The following is an 18,041-nucleotide window of genomic DNA, read 5'->3' on the forward strand; positions in this document are numbered from 1 at the left end:
AAAGTGACTTATTGGAACACTAGTGTCCAAACTTTTTTCCTACCACGTCCACATGTCTAATAACATGGTTGTCAGCATTAAAATAGCTGCTTTTTGCGGTGCAAATTTTGTTTATGATGAAAATAACTACGTTTTGTCAGTTATTTTATCTACAGATCGATGCATTTCTTACAGATTTCTGCTCATTCGAAATCAGATACAGATGAAGTAGCACTGTAAGATTACATTTGTTTGAATGCATTATTGAGAGAGCGATTGCCTGTGAACAAGTGTTGTAGTACTTGTTTAAATCATGCTTTCAGCTGAAAATATTCAGTATCTAGACTAGAAGGAAAGAACAAATTCCTTGAGAACTATAACATAGCCGTCATCATATAGTCACATTCTTTCTGATTTGAGTGATCCTTCTCTATCAAGCTAGCTAAATATTAACATGTGAATTCTTGCTAAATATGCAGTTATATTATGGGTCGTTGGCATGAATTGCACTTGTGATGGTGGTCGAGCGCTCTTGGAGCGAGTGAAAACCACGATGCTCCGACTTTTAAAAAATCCGCTCCTCGGTCCATTCAAAATCACACCGCTCCACGCTCCGTTCACATGCTCTGATTGTGAGTAACTGTTGCTGTCATGACAGATCTATTTCAGAACCAGCCACTATCAAAATAATCTGGCTGCAGGCGCGGGCCAGATATAATTGCTGGGGGGCCAGTTTTGGCCCGCGGACCGCCTGTTGCCGACCACTGCCATAGAGGAACTTTTTTGGCAGGTTATTTTTTGGCATACCTATTCTAATAAATTTTTTGAGTCATGCAAAACAGCATTAACATAGGAGTAATACATATAAAAGGACTGATCTGGTCTGACTACTGGTCTTTTTTTAATAAAAAAAAACACCACAACACTATTTATAACTCAAAATTAATACTTTATATTGCGCTATAATTGAACACAACTCAAAGAAAATGAGTCTGGAACGAGTTCTGGACCAGGCAGGAAAATTTAGCTCACTTGATCTCACTTTCCAGAAAAAAATATTTACAAAATGTTGAGTGTGAAGAACCATTAAATAGTCTGTTTTCTGTGCTACAAAGAACCTGTTGTGCAATGGAAAGGTTCTTTGGATATTAAAGGTTCTTCATGGAACCATATACTGTCACGAATCCTTCCGTTCACTCACCACCAGAGGTCACCCGCTCACCGCATAGACTCTTGCACTACACCATTGAACTATAATTCCCATCATCCATTGCACTGACGACACACAGCTGTCACCAATCTCACACATACACCCTGCCAAAGAACCATTTAACCTGTTACCCTGCGCCCCTATTTTTGAGCATTTTGTAAAAAACGATATAACCAAATAAAAATGTCTGTAGCTCTTGAACCCTAAGGTCTATATTTAAAAATCTGGTGTTGTTTGAAACTAGACACTTGATCCTTTGTTACTCTAGAGTCATAATAACTCAAAATTAGTATAGCAATAGAGTAAAACAAGGTAAAATATACATGAAATTGACTCGCGATATGTTTTAATGAAGCTCACTAAGGGAAAAATGGATGAGACTTTCATGCCAAAGGCCTGAAAACACCATAAAGATAAAGCTGAACATCTGACCATGTTTTGATTCAAATTTGAGGATGATACTCCCAAAAATGTAGTTTCTGTAAGCTTTTATTTAAAAAAAATCTAGGCGTCCTTTCAAAAAAGCCATTTGGAGACCCCAAATAGACACTTTGTAAACAAATGTCCAAATGAGTCAAAACTACATAATACATATATGTATATCAATTCAGAACTGCTCTGCTCACCAAAACACACAATAAAAAACTATTTCTGAACAGCATTTGTAGTGCTGACTCATTTAGTCATTTGGTTAGTCTACAAATGGCATTTTTGAAAAAAAACGCCTAAATATTTCCTGAAATAAAATATGAAATAATAAATTTTTTATAGGTAAAGACTTACAGAAAGTACATCTTTATGGTATTTCATTTCAAGAAAAGCTTTGGAAAAGTCATTTGGATATTTTATTTCAAGAAAAGTCTAGGAATCCTTTCAAAAATGCTATTTAGAGACTCCATAAGACACTGCATACTACATATGTATATCAATTCAGAACTGCTCTACCAATGAAACCACAAAAAAACACAAAACTATTTCAGAATTTGAACATAACTAAACAGTCTTTATTCTGAACAATTCCAATAATGAAAACAGTGAACCAAAACAGATTTGATCATTTTTGAACTAGTGAAAACACAAAACATGCAAAATACATTGTTTTTACAACATTTGTATTTTTTATTTATTTTATATGGTGAATATTATGAATATTACTATTTTACTAATATAGTAATAGATTACTATTACTAATATTACTAAATAATAAAAAAAAAAAAACTATTTACAGTATTTACAGTGGAGGAAGACGCTCTAGCAGCCACTAAAATGGTTTTTTTTCTGACCATCTGGATTCACCAGACCTCTGAAAAGACAGGGAAGAGTGAGAGAAAAAGAGTGAGAAAGTGTGTAAGCAAAACAAATCAAACTTGCAACACTGTTTACATTTTGTACACACACACACACACACACACGCGCACACACACACACACACGCGCGCACGCACACACACACAATAACCGGGACATACCCACAAACAAACACACCCACCCACCCACACGAACAAAACTCATGTAATCCCCTCATATTATCCCTCTCCGTTGTCATTTTTAGAATCTAAAACAGCTAACATGAAACAAAAGCTGCAAATACATGATAAAGACACATAAACATTCAAGAGGAGGGTGGAGACACTTACGTGCTAATGCTATCCACGCTTCCCAGCGATCTCAGCGCGTATTCGGTTACTAAATTAGCCATTTTTCTCCCCACGTCCTCCAAAACACCACCAAACGCCACAGAAACACTTCTCAAGTCGAAGATCCACGATGGAGAGATTCAGATGTGAGCTTTGGACAACATCTGTTCGCTGATAGCCAGTCTGTGTAGCGCTGCGACGCCATTATGTGTACGCTTCATGCGTAACCCGAGAGCGCACGAAAACACACGGACAATACGCCGAGCTATTCTCTAAACAATCTTACGTAAACTATTCAAACTGTCAATCACTTTAAACGTCCTTGTGGTTGGCTAACACTTCCATCCATCAAAACTGTGCTGGCGAGGCATTGGCTGGGTTCAAACACCCCTATTGTGATGTGTCCGGATTGACACCTCGCTGACCCATTCACGGACGCGCTTACTGTCCCGGGTTATAACAGCTCCTGCGATTGAAGGAGAGAGACGAGGGAGGGCTATTCTTACTCGGAAGAGACGATTCTGCTGGAAATAGATGGCGTTTCAAAGCTGGAATACGAATTATAATCGATATTTATTGGAAAATGGACGCTATCGATAACTATAACTCGAATCGCTTATGTAAACAAAGGAGGATCTATCGTGTTTTCCCCTATTTTTTCGTTGTTTTGGATTAAAAAGTGGATGCATTTTGAAGAGTGGACCCTTCTCTTGAAATGTATGCTGGTGTGTCTTGGAATAGTCTGAGCTGACCAGCGCTATTGGCGATCAAACGTGAGTACTGCGGTTCGCTTTGTTCATTTTAAATGGCCGGTCTTTCAGCATTTCTGTTAACCCTTTCCTCTCTGGTGTATTGATTTCAAAAACAAGCTCACATCGTTAATCTTGAGTGTTTTAGCTTTCAAATGATATATAGTTAATGATAATTGATTGAATATTGTTCTAAAACAAAGGTAATAAAAAGTCCGACCACGCCCGACCACGCCCTTCCGGCCCGCCCGCGGGCCGATGCGGGTTAACAGGTTAAGAACCTTTTTTTAAGAGTGTATTTGTTGTAATAACTGACAGCACATCTGTCAGCACATCTGATCACAACCAAATCTGATTGTTTAATTTTCAGAAATCATAAGATTAATTATGATTATTTTATTGAGGCCTATTTTTTAAGAGTAAGAAATAGCTAAATCTGTAGTTAATACTTGTAGAAAAACCATGGGTTATTTTGTAATGGTTTTACTGCAAATGCTGTGGTAAACCATAGTTCATTTAGCAATTACTATGGTTTTCTACAAAACTATAGATAAATCATGGATACTGCAGTAAAACCATGGTTAATTTAATAGTTACTATGGTTTTACTACAAAAACCATAGTTAAACCATGGTAACTACAAAAAAAAAACATGGTTAATTTTCGTAATGCATATCAGAGCAAAAATCAAGCTCTGGGGTCAAAAGAACTGCCTGTACAGCTCAGAAACAGGTCTGCATCAAGCCACACATCTGGGGAAGAGTTCAGAAAAAAATTCTGCTTCAATGAAGGGTCACAGAAGCATGTAGTCTCTGTTACCCTTAATGGAAGAAGTTTGAAACAACCAGGACTCTTCCTAGAGCTGGCCTCCTGGACAAACTGAACAACTGATTGAGAAGGGCTTTGGTTAGAGTGGTGACAGAACCTGATGATCACTCTAGTTGAGCTCCATGATCATATGTGGAGATATAGGAGAAATCTACAGAAGGACAAACACGACTGCAACACTCCATGGATCTGGGCTTTATGGCGGTGTGGCAAGACTCAGTCCTCTCTTCAGTGTAGACACATGAAAACACACTTAGAATTTGCAAAAAAGCACCTAAAGTACCCTCAGACTGTGAGAAATAATATTATCTGGTCTGATGAACCTCAATTCGAAGCATCCTGTTTGAAGGAAACCAGGCACTGCTCATCACCTGCAGAGTACCATCCCAAAATTAAAATGTGCTACTAGCAGCCTCATGCTGTAGGGCTGTTTTTCATCATCAGGGACTGAGTGAAACGTCAGAGTAGAAGAAAAGCTCAATGCACCAATATATAGAGATAGCCTTCATGAAAACCCAGTCCAGAGCATTCCGAACCTTAGACTGGGCTGAAGATTTGCCTTCCAACATGGACCTACACACACAGCAAGAGTGGCTTATAGACAAGTCTGTGAATGTCCTTGAGTGGCCCAGCCAGAGCCTGAGCTTGAACCCAATCAAATATTTCTGGAGAAACCTGAAAATGTGCGTCTGCCCCCATCCAACCTGACAGAGCTTGAGGTGAAGAGGTGAGGAGAAGAATAGCAGATAATTGCCAAATGCTGATGAGCAAACAAATGATGATGATGCATCAAACAAAAAAGACTTGTGCTTCAGCTAAATATTTAGTTAAAGGTATGAATACTTATGCAATGTACTTATTTTAGTTTTTTTCTTTTTAATTAATTTAATTTATTTACAAAGTTTTGACAATTCTGTTTTTGCTTTGCCAATATGGTGTATGGAGTGTAGATTGATGTGGGAAAAAAAACTAGTTTAAAGCAGCTTAAGGCAACAACATAACAACACTTGAAAGAAATGAGGGGGTATGAATACTTTCGCAAGGCATTGTATGTGAATATTAAAATACCCATCAATAGAAAAAGTCAAACTCTGAGGAAATCATTGATAACAGTTCTGTAAAGTCCTTGACAAAGGCTGGAGAGTATTTTGGAGGCCTGTAAATAAGGATAAATAATATGTGTAGAGCACTGTTACACTCTCTCCTCATAACTTTTGTTACCCTCGTTCCTGCCCTTAGACTCAAAAGCACATTTTAGCACAATACCCAGAAATAAAAAAGACAAGTAATCACTCAATGGCACTTGCTTGCCTTGCATTGATAGACATTTTTAAATAGAACAGCTACACCACCGCCTCTGCATACACTCAGAAAAGTAAAGTTAGGAGGGGCTGTTTCATTGAGGACTGTTGCACTGCAGCTGTCTTCTAGCCACGTTTCATTTAGAAACATAAAATCTAGGTTGTTTGCGGTTATTAAGTCATTGAACATAAGTGATTTATTTTTAAATAAGCATATATTTAAAAATGCTAACTTGACAGCAATACTTTCCCCACGGCAAGCTTAGTTTGATACATAATAGGCAGCAGATTAGATGGGTTTGCCATATGGTTGTGAGGGCCTTAGACTTTCTATCACATAATAACACAGAAATAGAGAAAGCTACAGACACACTGGGTTCCCGATTGCTCTTTAAACATTTGTGAATGTTGTTGCTATTATAAAGGGAACCCGAAATATCATTGAGAGCTGATATAATTTTTTTTTCACCATAGTTTGAGGAGGGCTCTGGAGTTGGCATCCGGGCAGCAGCCAGAGAGCTCTCATTGATGAAGGGGGCCCAAAGTTGCAGGGCCCGCCGTTTTTTAGTTGATATCTGGGGGCTTGCAGTAGTAGAATGAGAGAGTTTAGTTGAAACATTTAAATAATATCATTTTGGTTTGTGCAGCTCCTCTGACTAGTAAAAAAGTAGAAAATCTTACTTTAACCATTGTTCTCTCAACTGATGTTGTAAGTTTAAAGTTTTTAATTAGATACTATTTTCATAATTGGTAAAATGGCAAAACTTTAAACTGATCACCTGTAATCCTGTTAGTCATTCATTCAAAACTTGTATTTTTATTAGGGTTTAAAATGTTTGCTTTCACACAACCACTGTTTAAAAAAGATAATTGTTTCATATAAACAGAATTTAGTTTATAAATTTTAATCACTTTGGTACTATTTTCCACAAGTATGTAACAAATAATTTTCAAAACTCTTGGTGCTAAAACACAATGGAATGATCTTACTTTTAGCAATCAGTTAATTCAACAGCAATGCATGATACATGTTTTAGATCACTCTTTAAAGTGTAAGATAAGAAATGTTACAGTGTGGGAAAATTACGGGTTCTTCTAGAGATAAACCGGTCGACTGGCTGTAAATCGGAATTTATTTTTTATTTTTTCCGCTGATCTCTATTCCGGAATTGACCACAAACTGCATCCAAAAATGTAATTTGTGTGGAAATTTTAAGGAGTCCACAAACAGAATGATAACAGAGGCCAGAGATGCTAAGACAGATGCAAAGAGGAGAAAACACAGCAGGTCCAGCTCACTCTTTGCGATGCACAAAATATTGGAAGAAAAATGGGTAACACTTTAGAATCCTGTTTCTTACTTACTGCAAATCACACTTACACTCTAAAAAAAACCTATAAAAGTAATCATAATATTTGTAAAATAGGCCTATACGACATAATTTGTTTACAATCTTTATTTCAGATGAGAACATTTCTTAATACAACATATTTTATTCTGATTTTAACATGTATACTGCCTACATTTAAACTAATTTAACAAACATTTTTATAATCAAAAGTTAAACATTTAAAAGCAATTCAAGTGTAATCAACTGGTCTCCTGTTTCTTCGGTAGCGGTGCTGGAACTCGTGCAGGAGCTGGGCTCAGAGAAACTGCAGACCGCCACTCTGCATTTCACTCATAGCTGCAATATGCTGTTACTAACTCCGTAACCTGCCCATAAACAAACTCTCTGAGCTCTGAGAACACATTTTAACATCCAAAGTATTTAGATTTAGTATCTTTAAAAGTACAATAATTTGTTTAATGCAAAGGATCAGGCATTTCCATCACATAAAACGGAATAGGCATGTGCAACTGACATTGCATAAATGTTGTTTTGCATAATATAAATTAATTTACAGCACAGTAATGATTTTATAGATTAAATAAAATGTTTGGCGTAAACACAACACAAAAACTACCCAAGACTAAAAAAAACAAATATGACCCAACAGCTTCATCCTAGTTTTTCGGTAAATAAATAAATAAACAAACCACCATTTTACAGAGTGTACTGTTTTTGTAGTAAGTTGAATAGTTCTGGTAAGACAGTGGAGTTGGGGTTCCTTTCCAAAGCAGATTTCCTACAGAACATGCGCACAACGCAATTATTTACCATACAGGCAAAAACTTCTGTACAACTGAGTCCTTTTTGGTGTGCAGCAAACAATATGCATATTTCAATTCCATTATAGGCTAATAATATTAGTAGTGGACTGAAACAAAGTTGCTACTGTAGTGGTACTTTGTACTTGTCCTTTTACGCAAGTAATTTTGAAAATGAATATGCCTACTTATAATTTATTGAAGTAATATTTTATTGGGGTATCTGTACTTTTACTCCCTTGATTTGTGGGCCACAGCCTGATTATTATAGTGACTATTTGCTTATAACTGTTCAGTAGTAGTTACAGTATTTTATAGTAATTTTCCTTGAACCTTAACTAGTAGATAATTAATAGTAGTTCTTCAGGAGGTATGACAGAATACATTAGTTATTGTTACTTAACACAATCATAAAATTGTATTACATACAGATTAGTTAACACATCTTCCTTAGTAGTTAACAGTATAGTGAGTTCAGTTTTAATGAATAATTACCTGTTAGTTATTATACATAAATAATTCCTTATTAGTTATGCTGTAAGTAAGAAACAGTATTCTAAAGTGTTACTGAAAAATGTATTGAATTGAGGTTGGTGGTTTATATGAATGTATTCCCTGAGGGGAACTTACCATCTTCAGAAAAGTTTTGATGCCATTTTCTTTTTCTTCAATGAAGTAAAAGACTTCTGGTTTATTAGCTGCTATAGGAAAATAACGAGAAGAATAACAACATGTAGTAAACGGTAAAACTGTTTGCACTACAAACCAATGTTTTCATGATTAAGATGATACATTAAAATAATAAGGTAAGACACACCAATTTAAAATATCAAGCAGCGAAATTAGCTTTTTTGTACAGCTAAAAATAGCTGGACCTGATGACACGGGAAGCCAGTCCCATAAAAATTACCGATGGCCGTGACCGCTCTTACAGGAAGAATAAGTTGGATAAGCGCAGCTGCTTTGTTTACAGTGGTAACCAAGTAAACGCTATAGCTGCTGTTCCATAAGCGCCACCTGCTGTTAAATACATTTACAATTGAATTCAGTCCGTATGCTGTTTCTGTTCTGTGCAGGTGTCTTATATAGCATAATTTCACAAATCTAAAGTGGGACCATTCCGTTTTTGCTTTAAATCTTGAAATTATTCTAATGCAAATCAAAAGCAACTTATCATGCTACATGTATAAGTTAAAAAAATAAAAATTATCAACAAAACTAGAACATTTGATATTCAAATGTTTTATCTTCAGTCATTAACCAGACCCCTTATTAAGGAAACATTAATGTAAGTGTTACCATAGTGTGAACTTGGTGGAAACAAAAATTAAATAAGATATATGCATCAAGTGTCAACAGGTTTTGCCTCAAAAGTTAATATAATATTTGTTATATGATATGTATATTTATTTGAATTAACTAATAAATACATGTGTGTTTCCAGATGCACCACAGACATCCATATATCCAAAGGATGATGTAGAGCTGGGTGTTCAGAACACCCTCATCTGTCGTGTGACTGGCTTCTATCCTTCATCTGTCAATATCTCATGGACAAAGAATAATCTTATTGTGACAGAGGGCATACATTCAAAGCCAATACTATCCAAGGGCAGATGTTACCTTCAACATCTTCTCCACTCTTAACTTTACACCTGCTGGAGGAGACATTTACAGCTGTACAGTGAACCACAGAGCCCTCCAGGGTCAACCTCAGACCAAAACATGGGGTGAGTGTGATTTTCAAATTGAATGAATGGATAGCAGACTTACTTCAGCTCATATTTGTTAAAATCAGCTTTTAATTTTTATAATTTTCATGCATCCTTCAATATTCTTTGCTTGTGAAAAGGAGTAAGAGGATGCTTAGGTAGCTAGCTTGAAGCCAATGGGGCTGTCAGTCAGGCCCGTCGCGACAAGGCAGGCAAACCAAGCAATTGCTTGGGGCCCCGAGCTGGCCTGGGGCCCCAAGACAACGACTGGTTAAGAATAAAATGCAGCGACAAACTGCGTGAGCGCCCCATTGATAGTGAATGCAGTAAAGTGCAATGACACTGTTATCGGGATCCCCCTTAAGGGGGCCCCCCTCGCTGACAGCAGTCAGCCAACCACGCGATCTCTGCTGCCGGCAAAATACAAAACTTCCTCGGCAGGAGGAGAAGGAGAAGGTACGAGGGAGGAGCCAAGATGGCGACCGAGACACACGCGTTTTTCTGTGCTTAAAGAGTAGCTGTCTTTTACGCCAAATGAACAGCGATAACTAATTGTTTAACGGTGTGTAGTACTATTTTGTGAGAAATTGTGAGAAAACAGTCTTACGCTTCCAGTTTTTGTTTGTATTTGGCATATTCATTTACACAATGGCAGAGAAGAGACCCGCAAAGAGCAAAGATAAAACGGCAGTTGGGCGGGTAAAGGATTCCCCTGATCAGATGGACATGCACTCATATGCACGTAAAAATGGTACAGGTGCACCTCTCATACCCTTACCCGAATCTGAGCCTAGTACTCCGGACTCTAAGAGAAGCAGACCGGAACCCACACTCGGAGAATTGCAAGATAATATTGTCAAGATATTGGTGGATAAGATGAATCAGAATACAGCTGTTCTCAATCAAGAAATACAGCAAAATCGGGAGTGTGTTAATTCTTTGAAAGAGGCCACGGAATATCTCTTTCAGGAGTTAAAGGATGTAAAGGGAGACATCTCTAATATGAAAATAATGGGCGAAGATCATCAGAAACGGATAACTGAGCTGGAGGACAAGCTCAACGAAACGGAAAGGTACCACAGACGGTGGAATTTGAGGTTGTATGGACTAGCTGAGCAGGAAGGCGAGGATGTTAAAGCCCGGGTAGTTCAAATTTGCCGCTCTGTCATCCCAGAAAATGAGGAGGCCTGTCAACAGCACATCGATGTCAGCCACAGGATTGGTAGGAAGAACATGGAGAAGACTCGACCAGTTGTCATCAGGTTCGTTGCCAGGTCAACAAGAGATCTCATTTGGAAGAACGCTAGAGGATCGGAATATCTGAAATCGAGGAAGTTGCGGTTTGGAGAGGATCTGACGATGAAGGACAAAGAGGCTCGGAACAAACTGTGGCCCCAAATCGATGCTGCACGTAAAGAAGGAAAAAGAGCTTTTTATGTGGGAGCTAAAGCAATAATTGATGGGAAAGAGGTTCAAGTGTAATGAGCAACAGCTGTTTGCTTCACATGTTTAAGTATGTTATCTCTATTTGAGATATTCACTCACAAGCTCCTCTGTCACTTTGGTTTTGAGAGCGTTGGGCTAATTTACATTTATTATGCCTCACATTTTTTTGATACATTCGTTTAAAATACACACTGGATTAGTGATCTTTTAAGTTATTTGTTCATTTAGTTGCGATGTTCTTTGGCGTTTGATGTGCCTTTCTTCACTGCTTGATTTTCTTTTTTTCTCTGTGCAATGTCGTTGTGTTTATATTCATATAATGTGAGGGGTATTCGTGATATGTTAAAAAGAAAAGCAATTTTTTTATATCTTAAGAGATTCAAGGCAGACTTTTACTTTTTACAAGAGACTCATGCTCTGGAAACTGACCACAAATTTTGGAGAAATCAATGGGGAGACGATCTTTGGTTGTCCTATGCAAGCAGCAATTCTGCAGGTGTTGCGATTTTAAGAGGAACATTTAAGGGGAAAATACTTAAAAGTAATGTACACTCATCTGGAAGATGGGTAATTCTGGTAGTTGAAATAGAAGATAATATTGTTATTTTAGGAAACATTTATGGTTATAATAACAAAACTGAGAATCAAACTTTGTTGCAGAGTTTTGAAGAGGAGGTTTCAGGTATGTTGTTAACATTTTCTAATGCTAATTTAGTTTTGGGTGGAGACTGGAACAGTGTTAGTGATCCTTTATTGGACTGTTTACCTCCACGACATGTATCACAAAATTGTTTTTCTTTCGTTAATGATTTATGTTTGCATCTTAATTGTCTTGATGAATGGAGAAATAGGAATCCTGATAAGGCTGAGTTTACATGGAGCAATAAGGATGGTTCCAAACAATCCAGAATTGATTTTTGGTTACTTTCTAAAGAATTTGCTTATAAAGTTAAAGAAATTGATATAATTCCTTCCATTCTTACGGATCACAAAATTATTTATGTTATGTTTAGTTTGGATAGTTTGGCTGGAAAAAGATCAGGGTTTAATTATTGGAAGTTAAATAACTCGCTTCTTGGAAATGAACAATTTAAAAAAATGGTTAAAGATATTATAAAAGATTTTTATAGAAAGGCGAGTGCTTCTAAAGTGTATGGGAAATACTGGGAATTTATGAAGTATTCAGTAAGGAAGTTTGCTATCAGTTTTGGAAAAGAAATGGCCAAGACCAGAAGGGTTAAGGAGGATTCCATAATTAAACATATCACTTTTATATATGGAAAACATAATTTGTCTCCGATAGATAAAGGTGCGTTAGTTAAATTACAATTAGAATTGGATCAAATTTTTGAGAATAAAGCTAAAGGAGCTTTTGTGAGATCAAGGCGTACATGGTTGGAAGAAGGAGAAATGACCTCAAAATTTTTTTTTAATTTGGAAAACAAAAATACTGAATTGTCCTCTTTAAAGAGACTTCGTATTGATACTAACATTACATCAGACTCAAGCGAAATCTCTCAGTTTGTAACAAGCTTTTATAAAAAACTATATACAAAAGATGACAGTATTGTAGATGCACAGTCTTTCTTGGATAATATTAAAATAAACTCTACAGTAATTGATGAAGACTCTAAAAAAAATTGTGATAAGGAAATAACATTAGATGAAATACATAAAAATATTGCCAAATTGAAAAATAATAAATCACCGGGTAATGACGGCCTAACCGCTGAATTTTATAAAACCTTTCAAGATGATCTCTCTGTGTTCCTTTTACATGTTTTTCAAGAAATACTGGAGGCTGAGAAAATGCTGCCTACAATGACTCAAAGTTTAATAACCCTTATTCCAAAGTTAGGTAAAGATCCACTTAATATTGACAATTGGAGGCCCATATCACTTATTAATAATGATGCCAAATTGTTATCGACTATATTTGCAGAAAGGCTTAAACTTTGTTTAGATAAAATTATTGATGACTGCCAATCTGGTTTTATGCGTGGCAGATATATTGGAAATAATATTCGTTTAGTTTTGGACCTAATTGATTATAATTTCTTAATTCGGGATGAAAGTTATATATTATTTGTTGATTATTATAAAGCTTTTGACTCTGTGGACCATTCATTTTTGATGGATACTCTTAGTTTTTTTGGCTTTGGTAATCATTTTATCAAAGCGATTCGTACAATTTATAGTAATTGTAATACTTCTATTAAACTACCTTTTGGAACAACTCCCAGATTTGATATCTCTAGAGGAATAAAACAGGGAGACCCTGCAGCTCTTTTTTTATTCTTATTAGTTATGCAAGTGTTGTGTCTTCATGTTAAAAAGAATACATTTCAGGGCATTTATTTATTTGATAAAGAAATAAAATGTTCACAGCTCGCAGACGACACAACCGTATTTTTGAGAAGCGAGAGAGAAATAGATGAAGCACTTAGGTGTTTAAATATGTTTTCGTCAGTCTCAGGCTTAATTGTAAATATCAATAAATGTGAATTGTTTCCTTTAAAAGATATATCTGATGGTGTGGTGGAATTGTGTGGTATACCAGTTAAAAACCAAGTGTCTTATTTGGGGATCAAAATATGCAGAAATCAAAAGGAAAGAATTGATTTAAATTATCTTCCACTAATTGATAAAGTACAAAAGAAATTTAACGCTTGGTTAGTTAGAGATTTATCTTTGACTGGGAGGATATTGCTATCAAAAGCTGAAGGGCTGTCAAGATTATCTTATACAGCAATGGTGTTGGATGCTCCAAAGTCAATTATCAGGCAAGTTAATAAGAAAATGTATAACTTTATTTGGAGGAATAGACCACATTACTTAAATAGAGATATATTAGGTAATTTATATTATCAAGGTGGTTTAAATGCTATTGACTTTGAAGCCTCAAACACTATTTTTAAAATTAAATGGATTCAGAATTGTATCAAATCTAATAACAAATTATGGTATTATATCCCAAATTTAGTTTTTGATCAAATTGGCGGTATTAAATTTCTCCTCAATTGTAACTTTGACATAAATAAAATACCTATTAAGCTTTCTAACTTTCATAGGCAAGCTTTGTTATCCTGGTTACTGGTGTACAAACACAATTTCTCTCCCCACAGATGTTTGATCTGGAATAATAAAGATATTAAATATAAGAATAAAACACTTTTTTTTGAACATTGGTTTAAGAATAATATTTTATTGGTGACACAGTTGCTTCGCCATGATGGTAATTTACTTTCTTATGGAGAATTTTTAGATAAAATCAAACTTCCAATTTCTGCAAAGGACTATGCAGTTGTCTTTGGTGCTATACCTTCTGGTCTTCTTCAGTTGTTGTGTGTTAATGATGTTGTTGATTTGAATATAGCTATTGATCTAAATATAAAGTTAGATGGAGTTAGTATTCTTGACAGAAAATGCAACAATAACTTTGTTAGACAGGTTTGTAGGCCTTTTAGGATTCCCCCAGCTAAAAGTTTTTGGAATTCCCGCTTCGAAGACATTAAGTGGGAGGAGGTTTTTACGGTCTCCAGGAGATACTGTATCACCAATAAGATTCGTGAGGTTTCATTTAAAATTATTCACTGTATTTATCCAGTAAATGAGGTTATAAAAAGGTTTAAGAGTTTTATACATTTTAAGTTTGAACTTTGTCAGTATTTTAAAGCATTGGAGGGTGCAAGGAATGCCAAGGCCAAAAAGACTATGGATTGTTGTAAAGCCTTGAAATGTTATCCTTTTTAAGGTCTCTTATATTTATTTTGTAATTGAGAGATGGACTTGTCTTCAATACCCCTCTGTATATAGTTCTTTTTTTTTTGTTGTTGTTGTTTGTTTGTTTGTTTATTAAGCAGTTTCCTTTTTTCTTTTTATTACTGTATCTGTAATTTTGGTTGATTTCTTGCTGGTATTATCTTTACATGTTATGTGAGTTGTTACTAAATAAAGCATTAAAAAAAAAAAAAAAAAGGAGAAGGTACGTACATACGTGCGTGCGTGCGGAACCATTGTTTATCACTCGTGCTAAGGGAGCGTTTAGCCTGCTGCACCGCTGGCGGGGGCGTAGCCGCGTAGTACCGCGATGTGTTCGGAAATAAAATTTACGTGAATCTTAAAAAAAAAAAAAAAAAACTTCCTCGGCAGTCATGACAGCAAATGCTGCTTGTAACGAACAGTTAGAGCAACTTTTTTTTGAACGGACGGAATATGGTTACATACTGTAATATGTTTTTTAACGGGATAAGGAAGACGCAGATCTGTTCCAGAATCGCTGTTTATCATATTTAATTACATGACATTGCTATAGCTTTGTAATAGGTTTTGATGAAAGTGGCATAGCATGCTATACTAACTATTCCACTGTGATAATCTATTTAGGAAAACCACACAATAAATTCTGTGCATCAAACATTAGTTTGGGATGTTTTTAAGCATTGGTTGTCGACTCACAGCACTACTAATAATTAGTAAACATTTAATTATAATTTCATTGTTTGTTAACAGTAAAAAGTTTATTTATATAGCACATTTCATACACAATGGCAATTCAAAGTGCTTTACATAGAAGAAATTAAAATAATAAAAAGAAATAAGAATAATTAAAACTGTTTAGAAAAATAAAATAAAATACAGTACAGTCCGACGAACAGCTGCACAGTGCTCATTCAGTAAATGCATAGCTAAAGATTAATTAACTGTCAATTTACCTTCTATTAATGATTGTTATTATTATAAAGTGTTACCATCTTTTCTTTCTCCCTCAAGGTGCTTTGCTTAAATTTCTCAGCCCTCAGGCTCTTCCTAAGGATACCTCCACTGATGAAGGTAGAGTGAATTTCTCTCACTGACCTGAGCTGAGCTGTTAAAAGTGACCTCTTTCAATATGCTAACAGTGAAATGGTAATTTCAGATTTTTTAAAATTATTATTTTCCCAGCTACACCATCAACTTCATCCTCAACATCAACAGATGCATCACTTCTCAGTGCTGATGTTTCCACTTCAGCACAAGGTACCACAAGCTCGATAATTATAGCTGATATCCTGCACAGCCCAGAGTTTAAACTGATAAGTGTGTGCTGTCATATTGTTAGAAAAAAAACAGTGCAAATCACTACTGAATTCCCATCAAACTGTGTAAATACTAGTCACTTTTGCCCATGGACATTTCAGAATTTTTTTATATACAGTAGTGCCTGTCAAATTTCTAGGTGTCAGACACTCAGTGATGCATTCTGTACCTGAACAGATGGATTATATTAATAAAAAAAACATTATTTTTCCCCAGCTACACTGTCAATAGCATCTCTCACAGTGGAAGATACTGCATCCAGAACAGAAATTGAGTCTGCACCACTTCCCAACACTGAGGTTACCTCTACAGCTCAAGGTACCACAAGCACTGTAATTATAGCTGATGACCCTGCACAGTGGCGAGCAGTCCTGACTGATAGTGTGCGCTGTCAAATTGTTAAAAAAGGACCAGTGCAAGTCACAAACATTGTATTCCGTGCGGGGGGCCTCCATGTCCATTTTGCTTGGGGCCCCCAAATTCCTTCAAACGGCCCTGCTGTCAGTAAGAACAGGTCCAGTCTAGTCACTCTGATGGTGAGGTCTTTATTTTCTTTCCAAATCAGGTATTGGATGTGTGTGTGTGGTTTCTACAAAGAACAGAAATACAATGTTTTAGTTTACAATAATCATAACATTGAATTCACAGAAAAATAAAGTAATTTAAACAATACATAAGGCCATCTACTCATACTATAATCTCAAATACATATCTAAATAACTAAAGAACATACCTAAGCAGGAAATACAGTGAAATAAACACTTAGGACAAAATTAAGAAATGCAGAATAATAGTTGTGTCAAACAAAAGCACTTACATGGTCAAATACGCACACGCAGGAAAAAACAAAGGAGAAAGAACTCAGTCCTCTGCACAGTGCATCCATGTGCACCAGAATGAAGGTGCTGTGGGCACAGGTGCAATTTATAAAGCCTGATAGTGTCCTAATTGGCTTGAGATCAGGTGGGTGGAGCTAGAAGTTAATAGGAAAATTAACAAGCTAAGAGGGGTGTGGCACATGCTTGGCACCTTGAAGCTTAGGGACACACAACTTCTCAACAGCTTGTGTTTTCCAGATGTAGACGTTGCTCTCCCAAGTGTTGGTCCAGCAGTGTTCTGTGGAGTAGGTCTGACTCTTGGACTGTTGAGAGTCGCTGCTGGGACTTTCTTCCTCATTAAAGGAAACAACTGCAACTGACTGGAGCCATGGAAACAAAACAAAAATATTCAAACTGAGCAATCTGAAGGCTATAGTACACTTGTGTGTCATTCTCATGACAGGTCTCATTATTGATGTTAAAGCTATAAATACATGCATAAATCTGGACTCGAAGCATGGTCAACTTGGCTTGCTATATAACACCAAACATGCTTACTGAAAGTCTAAAAGACTAATTGAAACAAAAAGAAAAATATTTTCTAAAACATATTTGCGCATCACATACATTAAGTAATATACTCAAATGGTTCATAACTTTTTAATTGTTTGTACAGTCAGGGAAAGTTTGCATGTGCTAATTACACAAAACCTCATTAGACACTTTTAATCTGGGCACTGTGATACTGTGTTATATTATTGGGTCTTAAATATTTATGGTAAATTGAATTGAATCTTGAATTTAAATGTTTTCTTTTTCATAAAACAACCATCTAAAAAACAAATAATATGATGACCATAAAGATAAGGCCATTTGGTAGTAAAGGATCCCAAGATTCTCGTTCTGTGTTTTTTTTCTTGTGTCTTGTTGAGTACACAATTTTGGGCCTTATTGCCTTGGCTATGTGCTGTCGTGTTTGTTCTGTGTTTTTGTTTGGAGCGTTGGTCAGGTTCCTGACGCTAGTTAAGTTTCGGTTCAGGTGTCAGGTTTTGGATACTCAAGCTCAAAATATGAAGAGCAGTGAGTCCTCAGGACCAGGATAGACCAATGATCTATTGTTAGGAGTCTGTCC

The 18,041-nt window shown here is 36.1% G+C and overlaps 1 protein-coding gene and 1 pseudogene across 4 annotated transcripts in view; one reads left to right on the top strand and one right to left on the bottom strand.

The window, feature by feature from the left end:
- LOC306848491 (MAP kinase-activated protein kinase 2-like) overlaps window positions 1-3,065 on the bottom strand; it is a 458,467-nt gene extending 455,402 nt beyond the window's left edge. The window contains exons 1-2 of one of the 3 annotated variants that reach the window (XM_079383074.1): window positions 2,826-3,065; window positions 2,416-2,492 (exon numbers count right to left, since the gene is read on the bottom strand). In XM_079383074.1, the coding sequence (XP_079239200.1) occupies window positions 2,416-2,475 (60 nt within the window). In that variant the 5' untranslated portion in view covers window positions 2,476-2,492; window positions 2,826-3,065. The remainder of the gene's footprint in view (window positions 1-2,415; window positions 2,493-2,825) is intronic. The other 2 variants (XM_079383075.1, XM_079383076.1) reach the window with 2 other exon arrangements.
- A 5,667-nt stretch (window positions 3,066-8,732) lies between these two features.
- On the top strand, window positions 8,733-17,289 carry LOC306848784 (HLA class II histocompatibility antigen, DP alpha 1 chain-like; annotated as a pseudogene). Its single transcript has 3 exons — window positions 8,733-8,829; window positions 9,299-9,584; window positions 17,168-17,289. The product of its transcript is annotated as an HLA class II histocompatibility antigen, DP alpha 1 chain-like (transcript).
- The last annotated feature ends 752 nt before the right edge of the window (window positions 17,290-18,041 follow it).

Source organism: Barbus barbus (genome assembly GCF_936440315.1).
Source record: "Barbus barbus genome assembly, chromosome: 28".
Taxonomy (NCBI): domain Eukaryota; kingdom Metazoa; phylum Chordata; class Actinopteri; order Cypriniformes; family Cyprinidae; genus Barbus; species Barbus barbus.